The sequence below is a fragment of the Heloderma suspectum genome, chromosome 2 (genome assembly GCF_057233095.1).
Source record: "Heloderma suspectum isolate Gila_16-S chromosome 2, 16-S_ref, whole genome shotgun sequence".
In the NCBI taxonomy this organism is placed as follows: domain Eukaryota; kingdom Metazoa; phylum Chordata; class Lepidosauria; order Squamata; family Helodermatidae; genus Heloderma; species Heloderma suspectum.
The window spans coordinates 241,892,924-241,913,888 of NC_139459.1; the positions used below are offsets into that span (position 1 = coordinate 241,892,924).

The window sequence follows — 20,965 nt, forward strand, 5'->3', positions numbered from 1 at the left end:
GCAATAGTTATCTTGTTACCTGAGTTCTTGGTATACTTGTATTATTTCTGCAAGGATTCTGTGAGTTTCTGTACCTCCACTTTGGAGGCCACTTGTAGAGGTTAGGAAACTCTCAGTGCAGTTAACATTACATAAGTTGTTTTGTATTACTAGACTTTACCAGGAAGGGAGGAGGAAGAGGAGATGTGGGAGACTGTTTTCCACAACAATGATGCATCTCTCATAACTTTTATTTCTGGCCTAAGTGAACCCCTGCAGAAAATATGGGATATTTATTATCTGTGTCCCAGTTTACCTGACTGTATGTTAATTCTGTGTAACATTCCTATAGATGCAGCTCTATTCTACATTTCAGTCTTTTTCGATGTTCATATTTTGAAGAGAGAATTACCAGGCAGAAATTCAGTTCGATCCTCTTAGTGGAGCCCAAACTTAACAGATCCATAATGCGCATTCCATCCTGGGATTTTACTTGATCGTTGCTTGAATAAGTTTTTAAATCCACAAAGCTTTGCTTAAGCTCCCTCCTGAGTGTGGTAGGAGCCCACAGTCCCTGCACTCCCCAAACAAAAGCTTCAATCCTTCTTTTATCCTGGCTTGAGTTAGCAATATTCACCTATTTCAATAACCAGAAATTATGCACTAACTTTCTGCACAGCTCTAAATCTTGACAATAGGGTAACTCAACTGGGCAGCATCCATCGATTGCCTAATGTGATGCTAGGAGCAAACAGTGAGTCTGTTCCATATCAGAATGAAAGCAGCAAATAAAAGCTTTTCTTTACAACTCACTAGATTAATAGAAATAATCTGAAATTGACATTGGATGATGTCCTAAAGGTGAAATAGAAAACCCCATGTTCTTGCAGTTTAAAAATTTGATCTGTGAAAAGAGCGTAAAACTTCTCTTGACAGTTTATCACTGATGAGAGCTGATATGCCAAAGCAAGTAAAATCCTTTGTGGGAACAAGTCAATAATCAGAAAATTAGGTACATGATTAACCTGAGTGTATGAAGATGCAGTTCCAGTCTGAAAGCTCCACTGAGATTGAAGCTTCTCTGTATTACTGTTTAACAAATATTTCAAGTGCCTAGTTTAGTCAAATTGATGGAACTGCATCCCTGTTCAGAAGCAGCTTTTTGTAGTTCTGTGGATAGGGAATGATGTTTCAGAAGGACAACAAACCTCCAGGAATGCTCATTTGCGAGGCATGTGAGCTAAAAGCAAAAGAATGGAAAGCTATCTCAGGCGAAGTCTGATAGATTTGTCTATAGTAGTACTCTTATGTGATGATATCCAACATACTTCAGTAAATGGCTCTTAAATGTGTTCCATTTTTCATCCATTGAATTGATAGTTAATTTATTGAAAAATAAGATAAATTTTCAGGTGACTATACAGCCTAGATATATTATACACGCATATTCAAGCAAAGATAGTTAACATTTCCATCAACAGATTATTCTAAACAGCAAAATCAGAAAAAAATGTACATAAGTACTATTAGCAGTGCTTAGTCAAATTAATTTACAGGGTTTTATTATACTCCTTTGCTATTTAGTGACCCGATTCATACGATCACAGAGGAATAATTAGCCATGGTGGCTTATTTTCCCTCCCTGTGTGTGCTGGATGTGAACTGCCTAATTAGCATAATTACCCTCCCCAGGCGAGGGACTCATGACGTCCGAACCTGGCGAGGGTGGGTGGCTGGGGTGGTTTACAAACCACCCTGAAACCAATGGCTTGTTCTAGGGTTTCAAGAGTGTTTTGTAAACCACCACAGCCACCTTCTCTCACCAGGTTCAGACATCATGACAATCCACACCCAGCGAGGGTAATTAGGCTAATTTGGCAGCTTGCAACTGGCACGCGTGGGGAGGGAAAATAAGCAACCATGGCTTATTTTCCCTCCATGATCGTGTGAACCCGTCCGGTGTTATATTCGGGTGTGGGAGGGATCGTGTCTTTGCCTAGATAAGTTATACCACCCATTGTTTCAGTTAGAAGACTAATGGGGGCAAATGGCTAGTTGGAGGCAAAAATGTTCATTTGTTTCATACACATATGCGAGTCTCTAGCTGTAAATTACAGTGAGATCAGTGTAATCTATATCACATGGCCAGTTTTGTACTGTGTGTGACTTCCATTATGTAATTTACACACATTTACATATTGATGCAGACTCTCTTTGATGGTCTTGTTAGGTATCAAATGACTGGTGGGTGAATAACCTTCAGAGTGGATGTTTATGAAGAGCTCATTTTAAAATGCTTGGCAAACATTCGCCCCACCTCCTTGGTACATGTTGTTCAAGGGCAGTCAGAAGTGAGTTCTTCTAAGAATGTTTAGATGTAGTCTGTAACTACATATTATTCAGATGAATTTCAGTAGCAGGTGTATTGCTAAAGGACCAGGTAGTGTATGTAATAGATTATGAAATGCCCTGTTCCTAGTACATTTTATACCAACTTACGGAGCAATCCTATGGCCACTAGACACTGGCCATAGGATATGCTCTTTCCCAGGAACCGACCTCAGAGCCCGTGCGCCAAGGTTGGTTCCCAGAAAACTGACTTCCTCCAACATCCGCGCTGCCTTGGAGGCAGTGGGGAGAAGCCCTATCCTCTGAGCTCGGAAGAGGAGCATGGAGTGACTGAAAAGGGGCGAGGTTGGGGGCGTTCCGGAGTGGGGAGAGCAGAGCTGCATGTACGACACATCCTATGTCCATATCCTATATGCAGCCTCTTCTCCCGGTCGGCCTCCCACGGCTAGACAGCCGGAAATGGCTGACTAGCGGAAAATAGAAGGGCAAGAGAGGCACAGAAGGAACGATCCCCCCGGTGCCTCTCCTGCCTTGCTTAGGATAGGCAGTTGCCTGTCTTGATAGGATTGCATCCTTAGTCAAGTCCAGGGGAGATAGATATTTTATGGTTAGTTTTGCTAAACTTTCTTCAAACACAAGGTAACCTTTTTAAAAAGTTAAAAACTTGTTTATTTGTCATTTTAAGGGGGGGAAACAGTATGAGAAGCCCTGAGGTAATTTTCCTATGAACCTTTCCATGATAAGAGAGGGTTTGGGAATGACAAGGGGAAAAACGAGAAAATGAAAGGAAAGGAATACCTTGACTGAAAGAAAGTTGCAGATACCACCTATCCTGTAGAGACACTTCAGACATTCAAAGAAAGCAACAAAAGAAGAGAGATCATTCATGCCCACAAACACACACCGCTTTTAACTTTTGGTTTAACTTGGGAATTGTGATGTCTCCAAGGGGAAAAGTTCTTTTGCTGCTTCTTTAGAAGTTCAAAATGCCTCACAGTAATATGCATTACCTTGAAATACTTCACTGTATTCTGCACTTTTGTAATTAGTATTTGACACTTCAAAACCCCAGAGAAATTAAATGGCAATAGAGCCCATTAAGGGCAGAATGAAGGCATAAATAGCAAAAAGCAAAGGAATGTAAAATCAAGTAATTCCTGGATACAGTACTCAGCATTTAGTGGTAGCATCAATCGCAGCTTCATCTCAGACTCCAGGAAACATTCGATTGCACTTGCTTCTGCTATATCAACAGACAACAGCTGCTTGTGAGATGCTTGAGAAACAAGATTGTGACTAAAAGGCTATATCTGTATCATAGATAGATAGATAGATAGATAGATAGATAGATAGACAGACAGACAGACAGACAGACAGACAGACAGATCTGATTGAGATAAAATAACCATGACTGTGAAGCAAGCTACATTTTAACAGTAAGCCTACACCTTTATTTATTTTATTTATTTATTTATTGCATTTATACCCCGCCTTTTTTCCTCTTGCAAGGAACCCAAGGCGGCTTACATTATCCTCCTCCTCTCCATTTCATCCTCACAACAACAACCCTGTGAGGTAAGTTGGGCTGAGAGTGTGTGACTGGCCCAAAGTCACCCAGGGAGCTTCCATGGCCGAGTGGGGACTAGAACCCGGATCTCCCGGCTCCTAGTCCAACACTCTTGCCACTACACCACACTGGCCTTTGTTGTTGTTGTTCAGTCGCTCAGTCGTGTCCGACTCTTCGTGACCCCATGGACCACAGCACGCCAGGCCTTCCTGTCCTGCGCTCTCTCCCGGAGCGTGCTCAAGTCCATATTCATTGCATCGGCGATGCTATCAGCCTACACCTTAAGTGAGAGAAAAAAGGAAGTAGCATAGTTTTGTGACAGTTTCAGAGTGTGAGAAAAAAGGAAGTGGGATGGGGCAGGCAGGCTCATTTATGTCCTCCTGAAAAAGAACTGGGATGGCATCCCAGCCCATCCAAACCCACTTTGAGCACTGCAACAAGCTAGATAAAAAGAGGTGTATTTTTTTTAATACAACTGTTGCAGAAAGAATAGAAATGGGCTTTCATCAAATTACTAGGGCTTTGATATCCTTGTAAATCTACAGAATGCAACTTCATAAGGGCTGATTTTTTTACAAGACCACTTAGGGCACAATCCTATGGTGGTGCCCATAAGCATCTGAACTTTGAAGCTTATGGGCATCCTATGCAGAGCGGGAGAAACGGCTGAGGCAAACGTTGTCTCTGCGTTCCTCCCGCTCTGCGTTTTGGCTAGTCAGGCTTTTTTGCCTGTCTAGCTGGGGCGTGCCAGAGAGCAGGAGGGAAAGAGGCTGAGGAGGCCTTGGGATGCATCACCCCAGTCCCCTGCCCTCCCTTCCCACTGGCATGCCCCCTTTACCCACTCTCCAAGGTTGCCTTTGCGACCTCGGAGAGGCAGCTGGCATGGTTCTCTTTGTGCTGACTGTGAGGGGAAGGGGGAGGAGAGCACAGACTCCTGGATCTGCACTCAGAGTGCCTTGGATCCAGGCTTCCAAATTATACTATCCCCTCTCCCCCCAACTCTTTCTAAGGGCTGTAGGATTGCTTTCTCCACGTTTTTATTTCTACAGTGTGACTTATTCTGATTACATATCTATCCTTACCGAAGACATATAGGCAAGCGGTTATATAGAAAGTAAAGTCAACAACAAAACAATCAACTTGAAAGAAATGTTCTTTTTTAGTTTGAGATGTCTCCAAGGTCAATTCTCAATATATTCAAAGACATATATACTGTGTGGACAGAATCTGTGCAATTTCGTCCTGATTAGCAGAAATGCAGTTATTGTTTTTCATTGTGTGGCCCACATCTCATGCTTTTATCCATCTATTCATGGCTTTAGGGAAAATGTGACATTTTCAGCAAGAACATTTTATAAAAACAATTCATTATAAAAGCACATTATATCAGAAGATCAATAGAGCAGAAAAATGCAAAATAATGAGCCAGCTGGCCGGGTGGTGAAGCAGAATCAGACCTAGGATTTCTGTCTGTGGCTGATTTACTTTAACAATAAAGACAAAGCACCTTTTGATTGAATTCATTAGTTAAAGTTTACGTGGCACCTCAAGTGATAAAAAGTCAGCTCATCCCTACTTCTTTGGAATTGTTATTCTACTTCTCTGTAAGGAACTATATGAAAGTTTCAAATATTGCCAGTTATCACAGGACATATAGAGGAATATTTCTCCATACGAAAAAAGTTGTTCTACTCAAATGAACAGATTAATGCTGGAGGAGGTAAGTCAAGCAAGATTGCAGATTGGCTACAACCAGGAATTGCTCCTTTCTTTACTGTTACCCCGTGTTTTTTTTGGTAGATCACTCTATTGAGCACATTTACAGGAGAGCCAGACGAGATAAAACATGAGCCCCCTCAAACTTATATGCAATCAATCAAGGAAAGCAGTGCTTTATGGCATGGTACTTGCCAAGGAATAGAGAGGAATGTAAATCTTGTCTTTCCTCTGGAATTTTGCTGTTGGGCAAAGCAGAGTTCCTCTAGCAACCCAAGGAGAAAGAAGGATGTGCATTTCCAAAATACCAAAACTGGGTGTTTCCATTAAGAACAGCCATGCTGGATCAGACCAAGGGTCCATTGATTCCAGCATTTTGTTCACACAATGGCCAATCACCTTCCTGCAGGAAACCCACAAGCAGGACATGAGTACAACAGCATCCTCCCACCCATGTTGCTCAGCAACATAGGCATACTGCCTCTGATACCGGAGGTAGCACAAAGCCATCAGGACTAGTAGCCATTGATAGCCTTCTCCTCCATGACTTTATCTAACCCCCTTTTAAAGCCATCCAAAGTGGTGGCCATCACTACATGTTGTGGTAGCTAATTTCATAGTTTAACTACGTGCTGTGTGAAGAAGAACTTCCTTTTATCTGTCCTGAATCTCTCACCAATCAGCTTCATGGGATGACCTCAAATTCTAGTATTATGAGAGAGGGAGAAAAATGTCTCCCTATCCACTTTCTCCACACCTTGGCAATTTTCCATATTAAATCTGATAGCATTGTGGTCATTGTTTCCAATTGGTTCAGCAACATTCATACTAGGTTATGGGTGACACCACTTAAGATAAATCCAGGGTGACTCGCCTCTGGTCGGTTCCATGACCAACTGTTTCAAGGCACAGTTGGTTAGGGCATCAAGAAATTTAACCTCTTTGTTGTAACTGGAAGATGCATTTATCCAGTCAGTGTGAGGGTAATTGAAGTTACCCGTTATTATTACACTTTATCGTTTGGAGGCCTCCCTGATTTTGTTTTCCCTCTCAAGATCACCCTGAGCATTCTGCTCTGGGAGACAATAGCGCATTGTAGGAATTAAATTAGTTTTGGAGCCTGGTATGTCACCCACAGAGCCTCTGTGGAGGAGTCTGCCCTTATTAGATTTTCTAGTCTGCTCAACGCTATGTCCTCTTTGATGTACAGAGCAACACCTCCCCCATCCTGTCCTTCCTATAGAGCTTATGTCCAGAGGTGAGGTGACCGTATCCCACTGGTTCTCTCCATCCCACAAGGTTTCTGTCATGCCCACTATATTTAGGTTCTCCTTTAAAGCCATGCACTCCAACTCCTATTTTGGCTCAGAGACTTCTAGCGAGGTGTCCTTCCCCAGATGTTTCTGGTGTGAGCATCTTCTGTTATATCACTTAGGCCTCTTTGACTGGCTATCATGTTTCACCACATGCCCATAGCCTATTTCCTCCCCATCTACATCTGGGCAATTGGAAACATTTTCATCTCCATCCCTAGGGTTCATTCAACCCAAACCAAATGCTTCCCAGCTCCAGTCGGGTTTCCCCTAGGGTTCAGTTTAAAAGCTGCTCTGCCACCTTTTTATGTTTGGAACCAGCAGTTTGGTTCAAGTGGAGCCCATTTCTCTTGTACAGGCCTATCCTAACAAATCTGAACTACTCCTCCATACACTACCATGTCATCCATGCACTGAGACTCCTCAGCTTCACTTGTCTAGCTGGCCCTGTGCATGGAACAGGTAGCATTTCAGAGAAAGTCGCCTTGATTGTCCTGGATTTCAGCCTTTTACCTAACAACTAAATTTGGCTTTTAGGACCTCACAACTACATTACGCCATGTCACCGGTACCAACATGGACCATGACCACTGACTCAATCCCAGCACTACCTACAAAGCTAACTAGACAGTGCATGATACCTGCAACCTTCACACCAGGCAAATGATACCTTCCTTCTCTGAAGCCCTCATTCTCCATGACAGCAGAGGAGCTGTCACTCAGGGATTCGGACACCACTGTTAGATCCCTGAAGGTCTTGTCCACCAACCTCCCTTCCTCTCTTAGTTCTCCAGGTCAGGAACCTTGGCTTCAAAAGAATGAACAAGTTCCCTGTGAGCCAGGAGCTCATTACACCGAGCACACACAATGTCTGTCCAGCTGGCAAATAGACATACATGTGGCACTCAGTGCAGTACACTGGATAGCTCCCACACCCCTGCTGGCTTTCTACCTTCGTAATTTTTTTTTTTAATTCCTATTATTGGGTTTGATCTTTTTTTACCTGGAAAATTAAGTTATTTACTAGGAGAAGGTGAGGAATTTATTTATAGTTATTCATTTATAGTTACTTACTAGTAGAAGGTGGGGAAGGGTTGACTGCCTTGGCCTCCTCATCCTCTTGCTAAACTCAAAAGGGTAGTTAACTCGCTTACGTGGTGAAACATTGTCATTGGGGATCCTTCCACTCGGAGAGCTGGCTCCCTTGCAAGTTTGCCTCCTTCAGCTCTAGCTAGCTTGCCTCAACTGCTGCTACTACACCCAATATGATTAGAGAGCCTCCTTTAAAAAGCAAGGGAAGTTGTTGCTCAACTACTGGCCTGCACTATTTATTTATCAATTTATTTATTAAATTTATATCCCACCTTTCTTCCATTGTGGAACTCAAGGTGGCTACATGTGGTTCCCAGGTGGTTTCCCCTCCAAGCACTGATCAGACCCCGGCCTGCTTAGCTTCAGCAAGGTGTCTGCCTCATGTGCCTTCATACTGTGGGTGCCTTATGTGCTTTCAGACCATTTGCTTCCAGTGAGTGGAAATGTAGGTCAGTTGAGCCACCTGGGAATGGAAATGTTCTATTTAGGGGAGAGAACAATAGTCAGTGGGAGATTTTCTATTCAGGGGAGAGGACAATAGTCAGTGGGTTGATGGAGAGGACAACAGATAAAGGATAGGTGAATTGGGAAAAGATGTGGTTCAGGCTTCCCTGGGAATACAAAGGGTTGACACTGGGTATGTGATTTATGAAGAAATGTGATTTGCAAGGGCTGAGTCTGTGTGTGTGTGTGTGTGTGTGTTTAAAAACTAAATGATAAGCTGAACTCTCAAACTTGGGATGAGTCTGTTTCTCAACTTTAGTTTATGAGTTGCTCTATAAAACGTACAACCTGACCCAATCAGAAGCTAGCCTAGTCTTTTTTTGTTCCTGTTAGATTTCCCTCCTGGGATTTAGCTCCCACCTGTAAGTTTGTAAAGGGTTATTCTGGGATTTAGCTCCCTTTGCTGTGCCCTTGTTTTGACTTCAGCTAATGATGTACGAGTTGAAATTCGTTCTTAAATGTTTTCCTAAGGTAATTTAATAGATAAATAATAAAATATGTAAATACCACTTACTTTCTCCTCATACAGGTGCTTCCCTTGCTTGTGTGCTGATGCTTTTTTTAAAATATATTTTTATTTATTTTATCTTTATAAATGAAATAAATAATACCAATATTACCAACGACCTGATCAATACTACAATTTCCCAATAATACAATATTCTGATGAGGACACCACAATAACAAAAAGAGAAGGAAAAAGAAAAAGAAAGGAAAAGGGAGGAGGAAAGGAAGTGAAGAAAAAAGAAGATTCTTTCCCCTTCCCTCCCCCTCTCCCTCCCCTTTAAAGAATTAAGTTTAAACTCCAATACCCCCCGGCCTCCGATGCCATTCTATTTTAAAAACTATATCTATAACCTTAACAATCTTACAGTTTAATAAATAACCTTACATTTCAATATCATATCATCAATCTTATATCAAAGAAACAGGTCTACAGTTCATTCCCAGTAGCCTATATTAATAATAATAAGAAGAAATATAGTGTTATATAATAATAAAACTTAAAATAAACCTTCAACAATCAGTAATATATTTTATATATAAATGCATGTGCACAATTACCCTCAAACAATAAATTTAAATACAGTATACCATATCTATTTTGAAATAAAAAATATAAAGAAAAGAAAAAAAGAAAGATGAAAGAGAATAAACGAATATATGTATAATCATTTATCTTCTGACCTAGCCTGGATCATGTAGAGTAAACACAAGCAGTTAACAAAGCTGTTTAAAGATTCCAGTTCATCGGGTTGTAACAGAATTCTCACGCATTTTTATGTTCAGCCATGCCGCCACACACAAGCAGTTAACAAACCTTGTTTAAAGATTCCAGTTCGTGGGATTGTAACAGAATTCTCACGCATTTTTACATTCAGCCATGCCTCCACCATTTCATGATTTAGAAACTTCTTCATCTGACCTTCAGACACAATACAAAGTGTAGCAGGATATTTTAAGTAATATTGTAAGTTCATTTGTTTTGCCCTATTTTTTGCTTTGATAAATTGCCTTCTTTTATTCGTCACCTCTTTGATGTAGTCTGGAAATAACATAACTTTATCTTGTTTCCAGGAAAGGCTTCCACTCTCCCTTGCCAAATGCAGGATATAATTCTTTGTGGAGACTTTTGCAAATTGGACGATGATCGTGTAATCAGTCCCTTTAGCGTTTGGCACACGAAATGCCTGCTCAATATCAAGTAAATAATCAGATGGGATAGGGAGTATCTCATGCAAGAGTTTATCCACAAAAATAGGCAATTTTATGTCATTAGACAGATTTTTAATCCCAATAATACGTTCACTGGATCTCCTCGTGAAGGCCTCCAGTTGAGAAATTCTATCAGAGGTATTTTTAAAACAAATTTGTGTTGTAGTTTCATTTCCTGCCATTTGGTCTTATAGCTCATTAATTTTCGTCTCCATTTTTTGCCTTAACGCATTAATTAAATCTACAGCTCCTTGCAGGGCGGTGATGGAATTTTGGATTAAATCCAGTCTTTTGGCTTGCTCCATAAATTGCGAAGATAGAGTCTTTATCAGAGTAAATAATTCCCCTATATCTTCTGTTCTCAAAACCTTTGACACAGATGGTGCGGGAGGAGTTGATGCCGGCTGCTTTCTTCTCCTCGGCGCAGACATGTTTCTCTCAAACAGATCTTGCAGGTCCTCAGATGTTCTCAAATATTGTTAACATTTCTTAAATCATCCCTCAGAAGTTGTGGATATTTCTTAAAGCATATATTATTATGAAACACGTCAGCCCTGTTTTCTCCTATGAAACAGGAGTCTCAGTACAGCTTTTTGCATTGGCAAAGCTCTGGAATCCAGGCCCCCCACTATCTCGAGGGGGGTACTTTTCTCCAAGGTATTATCCAGATGTTGCCTTGCCCCCCTTTTAATTCCAGGGGGAAATGAAAAGGTTTTTTGACCTTTTAAAAAGCTGTTTGAGAAAGCTCCCATGGAGCGCCTGTGGGATGCTACCGGAGCAACATTGATTCCAACCGGAAGTCTCTTGTGTGCTGATGCTTTGTCAGTGGGGCGGAGATGCTTCATCATTAGGGCTCCTTGCATCACACTCATTGGGCAATCACCCTGCCCAAACACAGAGTTTTAAGAGGAGGTCCAGATGACATTGTTTTCCATTTTAACCCTCTGTGTTTTCGCATCACTTCCTCCATCTTTTTTCTTACTACAAAAAAAATCTGTTAAGGGGGTGTGGGGGGATGAAAGAGCTGCATAGTGTCTTTTGATTGGTAGCACTAGGAGCTGGAAACACTTTTTTTTTTTGTCTTTTTTTAACAGATGTAAGCTGCCTCTGAATTGCCCAAGATAGATTCAGAAAATGATCATGTAGTGAGACCCTTATAGAACTAGGTTGCCTGAGATGGTCCAATAAGCAATGAACTCTGCAGCCACCAGAATTTTTGTGACAATAACAAAAATACAGCATAGTAAATAAAATTAGATCTTTGTGTATATATTTGCCACTGAGGCATCATTGCTTACATAATGAAGGAGAAGCTTCCCACTTGCCCAGTGCAGACAATACCTGGTATAAACACCTTGTTCATGTATTTTTTCACACCTCCATCAAAAATGGGAAAAGGTCACATGAACTGGATGTACGTTCAGTCAGGTGTGCACTCTAGATTTTCCCAGTTCATTCTATATATTATCTACGTGGCAGAGATCCCTCCCTTGCACATGTAACAGCATTGGTCCTTGACAATGTATGAAATGGGATCTGCATGGCAGAATCAGTTCTAGGTCTGACATTTGGGGTGCTTCTAGACAGAAGTCTCCAAGAATAAAAATCAAAAGACATTGTGCAGGGTTTTTGTATTTTCCTCCTCAAAGGGGTTTTTTTATGGAATCATAGAATCATAAGATAGTAAGGTTGGAAGGGGCCTACAAGGCCATCGAGTCCAACCCCCTGCTCAATGCAGGAATCCAAGTCAAAGCATCCCTGACAGATGGCTGTCCAGCCTCATCTTGAATGCCTCCAGTGTGGGAGAGCCCACTACCTCCCTAAGTAAGGAAAGGAAAAAGAAAAAAGAAGTGGTATGAAAACATGGCTGGGTTATAAGTTGGAGTTGTCATCTGGACCAACCATAAAGTTCATGAATGAGTCAGGGTGGTTGCATATTTAAAATCTCATTTGGAAGTATCCTCAATCTTGCATAAGGTTAGGCTTTGTTACTAATTGTGCTCCATTCATTGACGGCAATATGCAGCATCTCTAAAACAAGTCTAACCACTGCCATTGTACTGAAAACCTTTGGGAACCAGATCATATTAAAAATGGCACTATAGTTTGAAGAAAGGCATAAATCTCTGTTTTACCTTGTCATTAAAATTACTACAGGTCAAAATTGTATGAATCTGACATTGTGATCCTCAACAGTGGTCCGCATCAGTGGCATTCTTTAGCTTACACTTATTTTGCATGGTTCCCCCTTCTCTTGTTTGAGATCTTTACGTTTGTAGATTGCTTGTTTATTCACTTCTAAATCAACCATTTGACTCTTACCCAAAGTTATCCTGGTATAGCCTAACATGATTGGAGTAGTAGAAAAGAAACTGTACATTAGATACAGAAGAAGGGAAGGCGCAAAATGCACAAGGCACACTGCCAGCAAGTTACCTTTCCCCAGGGCTCTATTGCATACATAAATTAAATAGGCATTTTCAGTAGGTCAGCTGTAATGAGTTGTCTGTTTAGCAATAGTGTAGTTTAAACTGCAGTGAAAGTCAACTGCATACTCTCGGTCACACATTGTTGTGAGATGAGACCAGGTCCCTGCAGCTACAGCCACTTCAAACCATTTTAGCTCCTCTGTGTGCTGTTCCTCTTCGATCCTACCAACTGCTGAGCCTGCCTGCTGTCTGAGATAGAATCAGTATCAGACGCAGGGGAGGCAGAGGAGTCTGCCAACACAATCCAAGCAGAGCAGCATGTTGCCAGTGAGAAATGTCAGCTTTTATTGCTACACTGTTCCATGTTGACCCTCTGCGAGCAAACCTTCCAAAGAGCAATGCACTCTGTTTTTCCAAAGGTGTTACCCGATCAGGATATTTTCCAAAAGACTAATGACTATGTCTTTAACCTTCTCCTACTCCTGACATATACATTTGAATAACCATTTTTCAAAGTTATTGGATTAAGGGCCTGATATACTGAAAAGGCTGTGTTCTTTTATCCTTTGGTTCATAGTAATGTATGTGTTGGATTCCACCTACTTTAGTGCTGTTATTCTTTCCTAGTTCTCACTGAGATGATAAACCTGTTTCTGACTGTTCCATTTTAGATAGCAGGTGGAGACTCACATGACTGGATGCTTCTCCATACAAAATAAAAAAAATCCGACCACATCAAAAACTAACATGTCAGGGGGAGGTCTAGACTAGAACCCATCTCCCTGTCAGTTAATTTTCTATGTGAACAGATTTTTGTATGGAAGCCTTCAGTGATATAAGCCTCACCTGCAGTCTGAAGTGGTCCTGCCCAGACACAAGTTTACCACTTTAGTAAAAACTAGGCCTAACTGACTAATTGAAGAAATTGTACAGATTTACACTGAGCTCACAGGTGTACTGTGACTCTTGGCCATTTGCAAGGCATTGAGCACATGTTGTGCATGCCAAAGAAATCACCTGAGAACCACATTCATTTTATGGCATTGAAAGCAGTTCTGTAGTTCTAGAGAATAATTTTCTTTCCCATTTTATGGAATGTAAATACTGGGTTAAATCAGGAATTAAGGATTATTTAGCAAAACTCATATTGTAAACAACAATTGTGAAACTAGAGGCATATTAAGGATTCAAGGCAACTGTCTTCAAAAAGGAACTGAATGACTTTCCCTTCGATTTTGAAACCCATTTGGTTTGTGCATGCCAGCATTATGGTACACATACAGTTGTGGTTACTTTATTGAGCGCATCTTTCCTTCAGACACATCCATCTATCTCTAACTGCAGCTAGAAAGATAAATATATCTGAAACAAGGCACATTTTCATAGTGGACTTGTTACATGACTGTTAAAATATTAGATAGGGTTTCTCTTGTGTATTTTTAAGCCTGTAGCCATAAAAGGGGTACAAGTGTATCAGGCTGCCAGATACTATGAAGATCGCACTCATTAATGATTTTAAAAAGCCTCTACCAATATTTGCAGAATTATTCCGAGGTGGCGATGAAAAAATATTTAATTAAATCCAGTTCTGAGCAATATGACTTTCATTTAAAACATACTGACACTTCAATTTGCACACACGTGTGTGTGTGTGTGTGTATGTGTTATTTTCAGCCTACAGAAATTGCTGGTAACTAGAGAGTTCTGTCTGTTGTCAGGCTTTATTAGTTTCGTACTTCTCAATTTCCTCAAAGTTGGGTGCATTTGTTCGATGTGGCCCGGTAGTACAGATGCATTGTTATTGACAAGATCCTAAGCAATTGGGAGTCTTAATTCTTGATTAGAATTCATGCATATGCCCAGTTCAGTTGCAGTGGATTATATGGCTGTCTACATTATACTTTTCCCCTTCATGGATCACTGCCTTGTTGTGGCGAAGGGGCTTGCGTAACTCAGTGAAGCCATAAGCTATGCCGTTCAGGGCCACCCAAGACAGACAAGTCATGGTGGAGACTTCTGACAAAATGTGGTCCACTGGAGAAGGAAATGGCAACCCACTCCAGTATTCTTGCCAAGAAAACCCCATGGAACGTATCACAAGGCTAAAAGAGATGACGCCGGAAGATGAGCCCCTCAGGTCGGAAGATGCCCAAAATACTACTGGGGAAGAGCAGAGGGTATTTCCAAGTAGTGCCAGAAAGAGTGAAGCGGCTGGGCCAAAACCGAAAGGACACTCAGCTGTGGATGTGTCTGGTGGTGAAAAGAAAATCCGATGCTGTAAAGAACAATATTGTTTAGGAACCTGGAATGTCAGATCAATGAATCAAGGTAAGCTGGAGGTGGTCAAACATGAGATGGCAAGATTGAACATCGACATCTTGGGAATCAGTGAACTCAAATGGACAGGCATGGGCGAATTTAATTCAGGTGACCATCATATCTACTACTGTGGGCAAGAATCCCTTAGAAGAAATGGAGTAGCACTCCTAGTCAACAAAAGGGTGGGAAAAGCAGTACTGGGGTACAATCTCAAAAACGATAGAATGATCTCAGTACGAATCCAGGGCAAACCATTCAACATCACAGTAATTCAGGTCTATGCCCCAACTACTGATGCCGAAGAAGCTGAGGTTGATCGGTTCTATGAAGACCTACAACACCTTCTCGAACTAACACCAAAAAAAGATGTCCTCTTCATCATAGGGGATTGGAATGCTAAAGTAGGAAGTCAAGAAATCACTGGGATAACAGAAAGGCATGGCCTTGGTGTACAAAATGAAGCAGGACAAAAGCTAATAGAGTTTTGCCAAGAGAACACGCTGATCATAGAGAGAACACCAAGAGAACACGCTGATCATAGCAAACACTCTTTTCCAACAGCACAAGAGATGACTCTACACATGGACATCACCAGATGGTCAATATCGAAATCAGATTGATTATGTCCTTTGCAGCCAAAGATGGAGAAGCTCTATACAGTCAGTCAAAACAAGACCTGGAGCTGACTGTGGCTCAGATCATGAGCTTCTTGTTGCAAAATTTCGGCTTAAATTGAAGAACGTCGGGAAGACCACTAAACCATTCAGGTATGACCTAAATCATATCCCTGATGAATATACAGTGGAGGTGAGGAATAGATTTCAGGGATTAGACCTGATAGACAGAGTGCCTGAGGAACTATGGACGGAGGTCCGTAATATTGTTCAGGAGGCAGTAACTCAATCCATCCCCAAAGAAAAAGAAATGCAAGAAAGCCAAGTGGCTGTCTGATGAGGCTTTACAAGTAGCTGAGGAAAGAAGGGAAGCAAAAAGCAAGGGAGAAAGGGGAAGATATATCCAACTGAATGCAGATTTCGAGAGAATAGCAAGGAGAGACAAGAAGGCCTTCTTAAATGAACAATGCAAAGAAATTGAGGAAAATAACAGAATGGGAAAGACTAGAGATCTCTTCAAGAAAATCGGAGATCTCAAGGGAACGTTTTATGCAAAGACGGGCATGATAAAGGACCAAGAAGGCAGGGACCTAACAGATGCAGATGAGATTAAGAAGAGGTGGAAAGAATACACAGAAGAACTATACAGGAAAGATCTGAATCCCTGATAGCCATGATAGTGCGGTCACTGAACTTGAGCCGGACATCCTCGAGAGTGAAGTCAAGTGGGCCTTAGGAAGCATTACTAACAACAAAGCTATTGGAGATGACAGTCTTCCAGCTGAGCTATTTAAAATCCTAAAAGATGATGCTGTTAAAGTGCTGCATTCAGTATGCAAACAAATTTGGCACACTCAACAATGGCCACAAGACTGGAAAAGGTCAGTTTACATTCCAATTCCAAAGAAGGGCAACGCCAAAGAGTGTTCAAACTACCGCACAGTTGCGCTCATTTCACATGCCAGCAAGGTGATGCTCAAAATCCTACAAGCTCTGCTTCATTGACTATGCTAAAGCCTTTGATTGTGTGGATCACAACAAACTGTGGCAAATTCTTAAAGTGATGGGACTACCAGACCACCTTACCTGTCTCCGGAGAAACCTGTATGAGGGTCAAGAAGCAACAGTAAGAACCAGACATGGAACAACTGAGTGGTTCAAAATTGGGAAAGGAGTACGACAAGGCTGCATATTGTCACCCTGCTTATGTAACTTATATGCAGAGTACATCATGAGAAATGCCGGGTTGGATGAATCAGAGGTCGGAATTAAGATTGCTGTGAGAATTATCAACAACCTCCGATATGCAGACGATATCACCCTAATGGCAGAAAGCGAAGAGGATCTAAAGAGCTCTTGTTGAGGGTGAAAGAGGAGAGTGCAAAAGCTGGTTTGAAACACAACATTAAAAAAAACTAAGATCATGGCATCTGGCCCTATCACTTCCTGGCATATAGAAGGGGAAGAAATGGAAGCAGTGACAGATTTTACTTTCTTGGGCTCCAAGATTCCCGGAGACAGTGACTGTAGCCATGAAATTAAAAGACACTTGCTCCTTGGGAGGAAAGCTATGGCAAACGCAGACAGCATAGTAAGAAGCAGAGACATCACCTTGCTGACAAAGGTCCGTCTAATCAAAGCTATGGTTTTCCCAGTAGTAATGTATGGCTGTGAAAGCTGGACTATAAGGAAGGCTGAGCGCCGAAGAATTGATGCTTTCAAACTGTGGTGCTGGAGAAGACTCTTACGAGTCCCCTAGATTGCAAGGAGGTCAAATCAGTCCATCCTAAAGGAAATCAACCCTGACTGCTCATTGGAAGGACAGATACTGAAGCTGAAGCGCAAATATTTTGGCCACCTAATGCGAAGAGAAAACTCTCTGGAAAAGACCCTGATGCTGGGAAAGACTGAAGGCAAAAGGAGAAGGGGACGGCAGAGGATGAGATGGCTAGATAGCATCACCGATGCAATGAATATGAACTTGAGCACACTCCGGGGGAGAGTGGAGGACAGGAAGGCCTGGTGTGCTATGGTCCATGGGGTCATGAAGAGTCGGACATGACTGAACGACTGAACAACAACATTATACTTTTGTGAACTAAGTGTTCGAGGGTTAGTGCCAAGTGCTAAATGTGTGCTGGGTCTTTGACACAAGTCCTCAGCTACCTAGTTCGTCCAGATAACATGTAGGCAGCTATATATCTAGCTGACACCAGAATATGTATGTCAAACAGTGGTGATTCAAGAATTCTAGCCAAGATTTCATAATCTATGTTGACATAAATGCAATATCTGCAGTGGCATGGAAGGACTAAGTGAAAGTCAAAGAAAATTTAATTAAGAATGCTTGCATGTGTGCTTTAGGTTCTCACAACCTTTCTGATTGTCCTGAAAGCTTATGGGTAGGCAACCATGTGAAGTGTGAAAGCCACAAAGCAAGCACTGAAAGCTTCTTGTCTTGAGGAAACTGATAATGTGACTCAAGCAATATGTAATGTCCAATCAAAGATAGATGTATATGAAAGAGAAACTTTGTGTTTGTATTAGAGGGTATGAAATTTGATGGAATGGGGAGCAACAAGAAGAGGGTGGTGGTGTCTATGTGTCTGTGTATGAGGCATGCCACTTTCCACAAAATATAAAGCTATTTCACATTTTCATATTATGATTCATTAAAAGTCATCCAAATTTAAAATTATTCTTGGACTAATATATGATAGCTAAATTGGGAGAACAATGACTTGCCAGATGGCAGAAAAAAATGTCACCTGGTATGTGTGCATACACCCACCTTTCAGTTGAACTGAATTGGCTGGAATACTGGGATTTTTTTTCTTCTATAAAGCCCCTGTCTGATCTCCACAGTCAGCATAATGCTGTGCCCAGCAAAATGAGTACTTAATCAGGATTGCTCTGACCATTCAGATTGGTGTGGTGTCTGTATTTTGGTGCTAAAATTAAGCAAGAGACCAAGCTTACAATCCTATACATGCTTATCTGACAGCAAGCCCTACTGAATGCAGCGGAACTTACTTCTGAGAAAACCTCTTTAGGTTTTAAGGCTGCATTCCTAAACAAACTTACATGGGAGTAAGTTCCATTTAAAAAATGCTTAGGAATCTGTTGTGTTAACCCTAGAGCTTCTTTTGGAGCTTTAGTAACTCTCTTTCCTGAAACATCATCAAATTCATGACTGAGGCCTTGGAGCTACTTGGCTGGAAGGGGTTAGAACTGGGTGGATGTGTCCCTCTGCTGGCTTCCATCAGCAGGGAGGAGCTCTGCCAGCAGGGAGTCTCCATCCTTCTCAGCAGTCCTGTTCCACCCACGGAAAGCTCTGTTGGCAGCATGGGGAGGGCAGCTTTGGATCTGTTGGATCCAAAGCCTTGCAGATTCTCTAAGGTGCCAGTTCCTAGGCCCTTGGAGCTGGCATAGCAGAAAAGAAAATGCCCCCTGCTTCCGCTGTGGCAAGCTTGAGTCAGCAGGCCTTGGGATGTGGCAGTGCATCTGCCGCTCCATTCCTCCTAGACTCCATTTTGGACCGTTCTTTGGATAACTTCTGTGAATTATCATTGTGTTTGCTGGGAAACTTCTAGCAAGACAAGAAGGGAGAGTTGGGAGAAAGGATCCGCACATTGCTCGACCAAATGGTTGGTGGCAAATCTCCACTGTTTCTCATTGCCTTAGCAAGTGCTAGTTACATTGCACAAGTGGTGGTTTACTCTAGTGCAATGTGATTAGTGCTAGCACTGGAGATGCTACCCTTAGAAACCCTGTATATGCAGTTGTGCCATTCCTCATACCTCTTTTCTTATTTTATTCCAGATTGCATTAGAAGGAGTGCCCAAGCCTAGACATAACTGCAGTGAAAATGAAGGGATGGAATAGTGAAACATACTGTGTGATCTGATATGCACTTGATAAAATACAAATGTGATTTAAAGATCAATATTCTTATTGAAGATAGCATTTTTATACATTAGTTTTCATATTTTCTGCAATATAAACCTATAATGAAGTGCCTTTCCTATTCTTCTTGCCTATAGTATGATTTTATGGAGCGTTTGGATGGGAAAGAGAAATGGAGTGTGGTGGAGTCTCCAAGAGAGCGTCGAAGTATCCAGACCCTTGTTCAGAATGAAGCTGTTTTTGTTCAATACCTGGATGTGGGGTTGTGGCACCTTGCCTTTTACAATGATGGCAAAGATAAAGAAGTGGTATCTTTCAATACAGTTATCTTGGGTATGTATACCTTGGCTGTGGACTTTGGATAGTTGATGGTAAGAAGGAGGGGAAAAAAACTATGCTGTAATCGTAAACACATTTACCTGGGAGGAAGTTCCATTGAACCCAGTGGGACTTACTTCCAAGTAAACATGACAAAGTTACTTCAGATGTTACACCATGGGCAGTATCCAGTTGGGCGCTTACACCCCTGCTGATTCTTTTCCACCACACCAATTGCATTGCTCAAGCATTGCACCCCACTGATTGCATTGCGCAAGCAGGACCCACCCTTTATGCAAGGGATATTTAGCACTTCCTAGGGGAAGCCCCGAAATGAATGGAAATGCTCATTTCTGGAAGGAGGCAAGTCAGCAGAGCTCCCTTATGTGCGCTCTGCCAGCCCGCCTCCTTCCAGAAACGAGCATTTCTGCTCTTTTTTGGTTGCTCCAAAAACGCTAAGTCTCCCTTGCGTAAGTGGTGAGTCCCACTTGTACAACGCAATCAGTGGGACCCACCTAGAGGCAGATGAAAATCGGTGGGGGTAAAAGCATCCCATTCAGTCTTGCCCCATGTGACAGTAAGCAAACAAATGTCTAATGTTCTTGTTCTTCATTACATTGTAATGTCTGAAAGGGGAAATTTACAGATTTACAGATCTTCCCTGCTGGGGTGCTATCCCTGCTAGGTGGATATCCTTGCTGTGTTGCACTAAGGATGGTCTTCTTTAACATAATTGTATTGGCAATACTTAAAATTAACCAAATTAGATAGAAGTTTATAAAGGAGGCACATCTTTCTAAATCAGAGAAAATATTGCTAGCAGTAAATGTAGTTTTGGCTTTCTTGATTTTATATTAGTATAACTCTTCTAATTTACCCTGAATCAGGAAGTAGCTAAAATGTAGCTTGCAGTAAATGACATATGCATGTGTGTACACATACAAACATGAAGTTGAAATTTAACAATATAGTCTTAGCCACAATATGCTCAGATACTCAAAGTGCCAAAAATTCTTCTAGTAATGTATGTTTGGTGGCTTGCTATATTTTCCTTCATGTAGTTTTGTTAAAACATATTGCTATAAATGAAGTACAGTTTATGAGAAAGCCGAAAGTAATAGGTGTAATAGTTAGGTGCAATGG

General features: G+C 41.5%; 1 protein-coding gene across 1 annotated transcript in view; it reads left to right on the plus strand.

Annotated features, from left to right (window-relative positions):
* Positions 1-20,965, plus strand: part of TENM2 (teneurin transmembrane protein 2) — a 1,208,485-nt gene that overhangs the window by 992,816 nt on the left and 194,704 nt on the right. Inside the window, exon 8 of the mRNA XM_084838625.1 lies at positions 19,642-19,837. Coding sequence (XP_084694751.1) covers positions 19,642-19,837 — 196 coding nt within the window. The remainder of the gene's footprint in view (positions 1-19,641; positions 19,838-20,965) is intronic.